General features: G+C 34.7%; 1 protein-coding gene across 1 annotated transcript in view; it reads left to right on the plus strand.

The window, feature by feature from the left end:
• Positions 1-9,370, plus strand: part of LOC123509917 (maltase A1-like) — a 105,673-nt gene extending 96,303 nt beyond the window's left edge. Inside the window, exons 11-13 of the mRNA XM_045264539.1 lie at positions 2,676-2,871; positions 6,593-6,748; positions 8,907-9,370. Coding sequence (XP_045120474.1) covers positions 2,676-2,871; positions 6,593-6,748; positions 8,907-8,979 — 425 coding nt within the window. The 3' untranslated portion in view covers positions 8,980-9,370. The remainder of the gene's footprint in view (positions 1-2,675; positions 2,872-6,592; positions 6,749-8,906) is intronic.
• Positions 9,371-11,855: the final 2,485 nt, after the last annotated feature.

Consider the following 11,855-nt stretch of genomic DNA (forward strand, 5'->3'; position numbering starts at 1 on the left):
AAGGGCAAGAAAACCTTATAGAAAAAGAGCTACTGGAATGCAAGTTACGTTAATAGGACGGTTCTGCTATAAGGGTACTTTTGGGTTTCGAAAAGGATAAATTTGGAATTAAAAAAGGGTACATTTGGGATTCAGAAAGGGTACATTTGTATGGGTAGAATAAGGGTAACACTATTTCATCACTATAAATATCCTTGGCACACCCATTTTGCACCCATTTGTTTTAGGAGTGTAGTACTCTCCGGTAGAATTTCTTCTTTTCTTTTTCTCTCCTTCTCTCTCCTTACCTTCATTTCTCAGTTCTCTCTCTTTTTCCCTTTCTAGCTGATTCATCTTTCTCTTTATCATAATAATGTTTTATTTTGTCTCACTAGCCAGCTTTCCAGTCCTCGCTAATATTTTTGCTACTCCTACTTGCGATCTCATTTTAACTTTTAGTGGTCTTTTGGTTCCCTGACTATATTCACCAAGTGCGTATATTTCTTCTCTTTCTTTCTCAAAACAGTTACGAGTATTCACCTTGAACCATTGAGAAAATTTCCTTAATCATCTATTTCTCTTCCTTCTCCCTAACAAGTTTCACTGGATTCTTTTTTTCTTCTAGTCCATATATAACCATAAACGTCCTTTTCTCCACTGTATCTTTCACTAATTCTTCCTTTTCTTTAACCACTTGTATTACTGTGTCCTTCGTTTTCTCTTATATATTGCTAACTATTTCAGCAAAATTCACTTTTCTTGTTCTATATTTCCAAACCTATTTTTTTATTCCTCCAGTTTTGTTTCACTTATCCCCTTTCCTGTTTCTACATTGGTGTCTAGCCTTTCTCAAAACCTTGTAGTGGTAGTTTACAGCTCGCACATCTGCCATTAAGGGCGATCATTTGATCCTATTTTTTTTTTAAATCCTAACAACCATCTCCCTCAAAACTACAATTTTTCTCTCCATTGTGATAATCCTTCTCATGTTGACTCTTTCCTCCTTAAATCCGGGGAATCCGCTCTCCTTACTCCAATCTCCCAGCCGTCGTAATAACAGAGGTGTCTCAATAATCTCACTCCTGGGTCCTCTTGGTTTGGCTCTCTTGTTTACATACACCGCAGTGCCGATTGCGCCATCCATATTCTCATCCCCTTCCATACTTCTCGACCTCAACACAGGCAAATTCAATATAACTTTGGAGACAGGGTCACTAACCTAGCCCCCTCTCCTCCACGTAATACATCACCAGGTCTGCTGGGCTTCGTATTCACAGGACGTGGCAGTGTAACCCACACCGGAGCACTTGTTTTGAGTCTGCTTTAACGATCGTCGCCGTTGTGTGTGTGTGTGTGTGTGTGTAATTCATCTCGGTCGCCTGCTGTTCACCCAGCCAGTCTTCCCCATTACGGAGCGGGCTCAGAGCTCATAGACCGATCTTCGGTTAGGACTGAGACCACATCACACACAACACACCGGGAAAGCGAGGCCACAACTCCTCGAGTTACATCCCGTACCTATTTACTGCTAGGTGAACAGGGGCCACACATTAAGAGGCTTGCCCATTTGCCTCGCCGCTTTCCGGGATTCGAACCCGGCCCTCTCGAGCGTGCTAAGCACTACACTGTGTGTGTGTGTGTTTCACTGTTTGATCTGCTGCAGTCTCTGACGAGACAGCCAGACGTTACCCTACGGAACGAGCTCAGAGCTCATTATTTCCGATCTTCGGATAGGCCTGAGACCAGGCACACACCACACACCGGGACAACAAGGTCACAACTCCTCGATTTACATCCCGTACCTACTCACTGCTAGGTGAACAGGGGCTACACTTGAAAGGAGACACACCCAAATATCTCCACCCGGCCGGGGAATTGAACCCCGGTCCTCTAGCTTGTGAAGCCAGCGCTCTAACCACTGAGCTACCGGGCGTGTGTGTGTGTGTGTGTGTGTTAGGGGCTACTTTCACTGTGGAAAAGCTTGCAGAATTGTAAAATTAAGGGCTGTGAAGAATGGCCTTATGCTTTTTTTTTTTTTTTCTTTTAACCTTTTATCTCTCTTCCTCCTTGACACACCATGTCTCGTTTCTCTGCCTCATTTGGTCCTTTCTTCCTCTCTCCATGAACCATTTTGCCTGCATCCCTTGGTCGGTTGGTATATGTTTGCAGTCACGTTGGCCAGCTGGGCTATCCAGAGGACCATGGCCTTTTGGAGTTTACATTTTGAGAATTGAAAATTGCAGAAGCTGCTGCGCAACAAGCACAACTTTTTCCAACCACCTAGTCTTTATTTAGGGCTGGAAAGGTTAGCTCCATCCTTTGTCAAAGTCACGTCACTCGTAGCTTGTTGATGGGAATTCAATGTATAACCGTGCGTAAGATTATGATACGACAGGAAATATTACAATGTTATGATGTGGCGAAACTGAAATAGACACATAGATAGATAGATAGAGAGAGAGAGAGAGAGAGAGAGAGAGAGAGAGAGAGAGAGAGAGAGAGAGAGAGAGAGAGAGAGAGAGAGAGAGAGAGAGAGAGAGAGAGAGAAGCAGAAAGGGTTCAAAGGAAGAAGAAGAAAAGGACTAAGTCGCATGTGACTTCACTGCAAGGAGCGAAGCTAGCCTTCCCAACCGAAAATCCTACTTTTTATCTATAAAGCGTCCTTCCCTTGATTAACTTTTCCCCGTCTGTCACAGGTTTCACGAATGGTGACAACACGTGGCTTCCCATCAACCCTGACTACGAGGAGATCAATGTAGCTTTGCAGAAGAACGCAACGCACAGCCACTTGAAGTTCTACCAGCATGTGACAAAAATTAGGCAGGAAGAGACATTCAAGAAAGGCGAAATAACTTTCCCAACTTACGACGACTCCACATTCAGCTTCATCAGGTAAAACTGTACATTTTGGAGTACAAACAGCGTTTTATGTAGGTTTAATGGGTATATCTAAATTTTTAGTAACAATTCTCCCTTTTCGTTCATGGGTCGTGCAGTCTTTCATATTGCCCCATCGCCCAGCCCATTAAATACAAGCACACACACACACGCACACACACACACTCACACACACACACACACACACACACACACACACACACACACAGAGAGAGAGAGAGAGAGAGAGAGAGAGGCATATAGTCATTTAGACATAGGTTAAGAACATCAATAGCAACATCACTTTTATTTATAACAGTGGAAAAACTTTAACATTTTTTTCATTAACTCGAACAGTGGTTCTTAAGCTCTTCAAACTTTTTGAGCCCTTTCACACTTTATGGTATCCGAAGAAACCCTACACTCCCCTTATCATATATTGGGTAGGTGAAATCTCTCTCTCTCTCTCTCTCTCTCTCTCTCTCTCTCTCTCTCTCTCTCTCTCTCTCTCTCTCTCTCTCTCTCTCTCTCTCTCTCTCTCTCTCTCTCTCTCTCTCTCTCTCTCTCGGACATTTGGCCTACAGGCATTTGGCCATCGGGGTGAGAGGACATTTGGCATAATAGATTGTATATTTACTAAACGTACCTACATATGTGTCACGCTCGTTATCGTTCTGTGAATTATAAGAAGCAATCTTAACTGTTCAAAAATAATCAGCATTGAATCTTGTCATCTCGATTGTTAAAATGGGTAACTGCCATTCTTAGCGTGGGCACGAAAGTCGTTGCCAACACACATAGAGGCAACATTCAGCTTGAGAAAGAAAATGAGGTTGGAGAGAGTAGAAGGGAACAGAGAAGAGGCCACTGTCAGTTGCCTCACACATCTGTGTTTCGATGAGGAAAAAGATGAGGATAAGTAGAGGAGTGGTGTTCTACACCTTGAAATTTAGATCTAATACCGCGAATGTAGCAGAATGTAAAAATCGAGGGAGATGTCAAGACATTTTGGGTCGCCACCGAGAGAGCAGTCCGACTGGGAAACATTTCTGGTCCCCTCCCCAGAAGGGGATTCCAAGACTGAATTTGAAGTCGCCACTTTTTTTATTTTGATTTTTAAGTGAAAGGTGTGTCTTGATTTTTAAGTGAAGGGTGTGTCTGTGGTAAGTTCATGTAGATTTGTGTGAAGAAAGAGAGTTGTCTTTGAGGGCACGATTTGGAAGCCCCCTTCAGTTGTGAGACACAAAGGGAAACGTTCAGTGAGATCACGGATAACATTAATGGAAAGCTCACACCACTCACTGAACTAGTGCTGTTAGACCTCACTGGGAATGAATTATCGCTTCGGTAGGTATTTACTTCCTCCTCCTGATATATATATATATATATATATATATATATATATATATATATATATATATATATATATATATATATATATATATATATATATATATATATATATATATATATATATATATATATATATATATATATATATATATATATATATATATATATATATATATATATATATATATATATATATATATATATATATATATATATATATATATATATATATATATATATATATATATATATATATATATATATATATATATATATATATATATATATATATATATATATATATATATATATATATATATATATATATATATATATATATATATATATATATATATATATATATATATATATATATATATATATATATATATATATATATATATATATATATATATATATATATATATATATATATATATATATATATATATATATATATATATATATATATATATATATATATATATATATATATATATATATATATATATATATATATATATATATATATATATATATATATATATATATATATATATATATATATATATATATATATATATATGTATATATATATATATAAGAGGGTAACTTGCCAAGGGCAGCAAAACATAATACAATAAAAAAGGCCCAATTGAATTCAAACTCCCTAACAGAATAGTAAAGAATTAGCAGAAAGTTTTACACAAATGTCTTGAAAACTCTTAAAAGAAGTCTTAAAGGGAGTCTTAAAGGGAGTTCCTGAATTTGCCAGTTCTTACTATATATATATATATATATATATATATATATATATATATATATATATATATATATATATATATATATATATATATATATATATATACACACAACAAGAGATCTCCAGAATAAGAGAGGTGCTGGGAACGATGTCTGCTCTTATAAACCCTAGCTTTTGATACTCTTCTATCAAAGTTATCTAATCCATGGATTTCTAATAAAAAATATAAATTAAATATCTGATCATTTTTAAAAGATAAAAAGTTTTTTTTATATATAAACTAATGGAAAATTGTAAAATACATTAGTTTACAAAAGGATAAAAACAAGGGATTCTAAAAGAAAAGTAAAAAAGAGATATGACGTGTAAGAAATTATGGCATATCACTTAGTTGGTTAGATGATTTTTGACTGTTAAGATTAAATTTATATTTAAAAATTATTTGTGATTTAGCAATTTTCAACTCCGATATTGCCCTGGTTTTGCACAAAATTTTGATGTCTTGTTCCCTGAAAGCATGATTTAGCTCTCTTGAGTGATTTTTTTTATGATAGGAAAACCTGGATTTGAGATCTGTTTGCTAGTTTTAACCCGTACAACGTCAGCAGATCTGAGACTGTGATTTCGCCAGTGCTAGCCACATCATGGATTTTTTTTTTTTGCTAAACCAGTCTTAATTGATGTGAAACAAATGAAAATGACATTCATTTCTCCCAGAAATGACTGGAAGTGGTATTAATTGGTGCGAGATGTTTTGCGCTAAGGTTAGCGACTTAGCAAAGCCTTATGTGACTAGTTTATTCGCTTCCTCGTTTCTCACCAGTCGATCCCCGAGTTGGACACATGCATAATATCGTTCCTGAGTTGAAAGAAAAACAACATGTCATGTTTTGCTGTTTGGGAGTGTTTGTGGCTAAAAATAGACACGAGATATCGCGAGGGAGTGTTGCCTTTCGTGGTGCAAATATTTTCCGAGTAATATGTACTTGTATTTCCTTATAACAAAGCGATTGGAAAATTCTTATTTATGTCATACAAAGTTTTCACTACCACAATATAACAGTTACCAAAAACATCTGAAATGGTGAGAGTAAGTAATGGAAATTACGCTGCGTTCATATTAGCGGAGTTGAGGCGTCAGTTTACCGCTACACCGAGCTGAAGGCAGCAGAAACTGCTAAAGTTCAGATATGTAATAAATAAATACAGGAAGCATTCATGTTAGCAGGGACGAGGAGGCAGCATGAGCAATGTCAACAGTGCACGATGGCAGTATAATGGTAGGTTTTGAGGACGCAATACCTCCGAAAACACAAGGAAGCTCGCCGACGTATCTCATACGTCTCTGACACCCGGTTCGCTCAGAGTAGCCGACGTATCTCGTACGTCTCTGACGCTGTACGCCGTACAGCACAAGGACATCTTGTTTAACCCGTACAGTGTACGGGTTAAACAAGATGTCCTTGTGCTCACACGTACGTAATTTAGAGCCGATATACCCAGTTATACAACTGGGACAATGAAACCATATAATGTGATTGAGCTCAAGGAATCAGTTTATGTATCATAATATCTAATTTAGCGAAGGTCGTCGCGTCACTATACCTTCTGTTGCTACAGGTCGCTGGAGGGTTATCCGTCGTACTTAGCAGTTGTCAACATAGCGACAGTGAATCGAACTGTCAACATGCACCTCGGGGCCAACTTTCCTCTACCTAACGAAGGCGAGATAGTTATTTGCTCCAGTACCAGTGAGGCCAAGGAGACACCAAATGGGTGAGTGTTTGTCCCAGTGATCGCTTCCTGTTATTATTATTATTATTATTATTATTATTATTATTATTATTATATATATATATATATATATATATATATATATATATATATATATATATATATATATATATATATATATATATATATATATATATATATATATATATATATATATATATATATATATATATATATATATATATATATATATATATATATATATATATATATATATATATATATATATATTTATTTATCTATTTGTATATTTATTTATTTGCATATTTATTTATCTATTTATATATATATATATATATATATATATATATATATATATATATATATATATATATATATATATATATATATATATATATATATATATATATATTCATTCATATATTATATATTATTATTATTATTATTATTATTATTATTATTATTATGATGATGATGATGATGATGATGATTATGAACGGAGCGAGCGGTGAGCTCAACTAAGGAGAGCGAAAATGGAGAGCGCAAGCGCAGAGCACAAACAAGAAATATGAGCGAGCAGAAAGCACATGTTTGAGGCCAAGTGCGAGTGTGAGCAGAGAAGGTGAGTGCGAGCGGAAAGTGCGAGTGCGAGTGTAAGTGAAGAGCGTTAGTGTGAGCGAGAGCACAAGTTGAGCCAAAGTGCAAGCATGAGCTGAGAGTGAGAGCAAGGAGTGTTTTAGTGACCTCCTAAAAATGAGAGGATTACCGCTAGCTAAAGGGTCCAGCCCGAAAAAAAATAAATAAAAATTTTTTTCTTTCTTTCTTTTTTCTTTTTATTTTTACGTTATGACCTATAACGCCCGTTGGTATACTTGAAGAGTATATGTTGTAAGCGGTGTTTGCCTCCCGTGGCACAGGCAATTTTATTTATACAGTGTTACCCATATTAGGGCCCATATCACCACCCAAGCGCATCTTCGGTGTAACAACCTAGAACCTGGGTGTTATGGTGACATGTAGGTAACTTTAAACTACTCGACAAATGACATAGCGGCATGTGGAGGGATTCGAACCTAAGCGTGGACGTCTGCCCGATCCCGCTCTCATCACCTTATCTAAATTTTGATATCAGAAGAGTAGTCCATCATGGAAATAACTGTGTTTCCTTCCTTCATAAGAACTCTAAGGTCGGTATAAGAGTTTTATAATAGATTTTGAATGTTGAGTGAATGATATAATTTCATTTAGGACACAAAAAAATTATGCATAGGAAAAGTTTAGGGCAAGTTTTTAGAAAGTAGCCAGTGACTGCCACCTTGTATTTTAAGGACATAAGGAAACCTTCAGTGAAGTCATAGATGGATCAAGGGAAAATTCACACCACCCGCTGATTTAGTATATTATAAAGTGTCCTAATGCTTGAAACCTCACTAGGTGTAAGTTTCGTTTCGGCAACTGTAACCGCCTTCTTCAATGATAGTGTTATTAACGAAAATAGTAATAATGATAATAGTAACAAAAATAATAATAATAATAATGATAATAATAATAATAATAATAATAATAATAATAATAATGATAATAATAGTGATAGTAGTAACAATAATAATAATAATAATAATAATGATAATAATAATAATAATAATAATGATAATAATAATAATAAAAGTAATGATAAAATATAAATAATGATAATAATAATAATAATAATAATAATAATAATTGTAACAATAATAATAATAATAATAATAATAATAATAATAATAATAATAATAATAATAGTAATAATGATAATAATAGCAGTAATGATAATAATAATAGTAATAATAATAATAATAATAATAATAATAATAATAATAATAATAATAATAACAACAACAGTAATAATAATAATAATAATGATAATAATAAAAATAATAATAATAATAATAATAATAATAATAATAATAATAATAATAATAGTAATAATAATAATAATAATAATAATAATAATAATAATAATATTAATAATAATAATAACAGTAACAATAATAATAATAATAATAATAATAATAATAATAATAATAATAATAATAATAATAACAATAATAGTAATAATAATAATAATGATAATGATAGCAATGAAAATAATAATATCATTCTCTCTCTCTCTCTCTCTCTCTCTCTCTCTCTCTGTCAGGTCCATGGTTTCCTTGGACTCGCTGGCGCTGATGGCCGGTGAGGGAATCTTGCTGAAGCTGCCGGAGAAATAGGAGCATAGTGGCCTTCTCGCCGCTACACACACTCATTTATACTCTCTCCCTCCTAATATATATCTCTTTGACGTTTGTCTAGACTTTATTTATTTAGAATATATTTTTTGCTATTTTAATGGGATAAACAAGGACGTGTATTACAAAGACACCGTCCACCCTCATTTAGTAATTAATAAACAAACATTCATGCCTTCGGTACCAGTATCTGCTGGTGTCTGGTTTTGCCTGTCTTTGCACTTTTATTTTTCTTGGTTGAATGCAGATTCTCTTTTGATGATAGTTCACTGAGAAAAGCGATGATACCCAAACATTAGAACTTTTTAAATCCAACTTTCCTCAGGACTTCTGGCATCTGATTAAAACTATCTCCAATAAATTTACACTTTCATCTTTCTATCCTTTATTTCCTCGTGATAGCACAATTGCCATTTTATCTCTCTCATGAGTTGAATTCTTGTCTCAAACCTTTGCTAATAATACCTTGTATGATTCTGTGCTTGTTCCGCCCCCACCTCTTCCCTCTGACAAATTCATGCCATTGATTAAAATTCCTTATAATGATATTTGCCATGCCATGGCTGGCGTAAACCCTTGAAATGCTTATGGATTTGATGGGGTCCTTCATATTATTCCCAGAAAAACAGTCTTCGTCTTTGCATTTTGCCTGGCCAAACTCTTTCAACGTTGTCTGTCGACTTCTATCTTTCCTTCTTGCTGGAAGTTTGCCTACATTCAGCTTGTTCCTCAAAAAGGTGATCGTTCTTATCGCTCAGACTATCACCCTAGGGTTTTAATATATTGCTTATCTAAAGTTTTTTAATTTATCCTCAATACGATGATTTTTAAACATATGTCATTTCACATGTTCTATCTGATCGTCAGTATGACTTCCGTCAAGGGCGCTCTGCTGGTGATCTTCTGGTTTTCGTTACTGAGTCTTGGTCACCCTCTTTTAGAGATTTCAGTAAAACATTTACTGTTGTCTTAGCCAAATCAAAAGCTTTTGAGACAATCTGGAACAAAGCCTTGATCACCAAACTAAGGCTTCTATCCTTCTCTCTGCAACTTCATCTCAAGTTTCCTCTCCAACTGCTCTAATGCTGGCCACTGTTCTCCAAAATTTGTAATCATTAGTGTTCCGCAGGGTTCCGTCTTGTCACCTACTATTCTATCATTCATTAATTATCTAAATCAAATGTCTTGCCTTATCCATTTTTACGTTGATGATACAACTCTAAACTTTTCCCCGTCTTTTCGGAGACGACCAATTCTTCAGAAAGCAAACAGATCATGCCTTAGTTCTGACCTCTTTGAATTTTTCATTGCGGTAGAAAAAAAATTAGTATAATCTGTTCCATCTATGAATCCCTTTCAGTGTAGGGCCGGTCACGTCGTTTACCTCTAGCCATACTGCCAAATTTCTCTTCTTACATGCTTCTCTCTCTCTTATTTCCCATCCATATGATATTTTATGTATGCTGTATAAAGTAAAGGAAACCACATAGTACAGTGAGTGTCGATGTTTAGAATTATAACAACGATTTATAAAAATTCTGTGACATGTGGCAGGGTTTTTTCCGATGTTACCACGATGTGGTGGTGGTGGTGAGCGTGTCCCCTTGGGTCCCTCACCTGGTTCGAGTCAGGTCAAGTGTCACGGCTCACGACTCACTTTCTGTCTAGCTACCAAGTAAGATGGAAACTACAACCCCGATTTTTACCTCATGTAGGGGGATGTGGAAAAAGTAGTAAATGAATAATAAATAAATCATATATATATATATATATATATATATATATATATATATATATATATATATATATATATATATATATATATATATATATATATATATATATATATATATATATATATATATATATATATATATATATATATATATATATATATATATATATATATATATATATATATATATATATATATATATATATATATATATATATATATATATATATATATATATATATATATATATATATATATATATATATATATATATATATATATATATATAGATAGAGAGAGAGAGAGAGAGAGAGAGAGAGAGAGAGAGAGAGAGAGAGAGAGAGAGAGAGAGAGAGAGAGAGAGAGAGAGAGAGAGAGAGGCTTGAGGATAGGCAGGTATGGAGACAATTTTAATCTGATAATTGGTGGTGGAAATGGCACCGCCGCACTCATGGAAATTCTGCAATCTGCCACACTTAGAACGGGCTTCATATATGGAACAAATTATAGAATTCAATGCTTCAAAAAACCCAATTCCCCCATCTATCAACTCGACATAACCTTCCAGACACCTTATCCCCCTCTTCTTAAATGATATTCAACTGTTTCCTTCTTCTACGATCTACAATGAATATCCCTGGTTTATTCTTTACTTATAAACTGAACTGGAAACTTCACATCTCATCTCTTCCTAAAACAGGTTCTATGACATTAGACGCGTTCTGAGATGTTTCTGCCAGTTTTTCTCACCTCTCAACTGTTAACTTTGTACAAGGGCCTTATGCGCTCATGTATGGAGTACTCTGCATGTATGGGAGGAGGCCAGGGTTCCAATCACACAGTTTTATTAGATAGGGTTAAATGAAAAGCCTTTCGTCTTATCAATTCTTCTCCTCTGACAGACTGTATTCAGCCTCTTTCTCACTCCTGCAGTGTTGCATCTCTTGCTATATTCTACCTCTATTTTCATGCCAAGTGCTTCTCTGATCTTGTGAACTACATGCCTGCCTTCCTCCTGTTGCACAAGACTTTCTTCTTCCTCTCATCCCTATTCTCTCCACCTCCCTAATGCAAGAGTTAATCAGTACTCTTAATCATTCATTCCTTTTTCTGGTAAATTTTG

Source organism: Portunus trituberculatus, chromosome 27 (assembly GCF_017591435.1).
Source record: "Portunus trituberculatus isolate SZX2019 chromosome 27, ASM1759143v1, whole genome shotgun sequence".
Taxonomy (NCBI): domain Eukaryota; kingdom Metazoa; phylum Arthropoda; class Malacostraca; order Decapoda; family Portunidae; genus Portunus; species Portunus trituberculatus.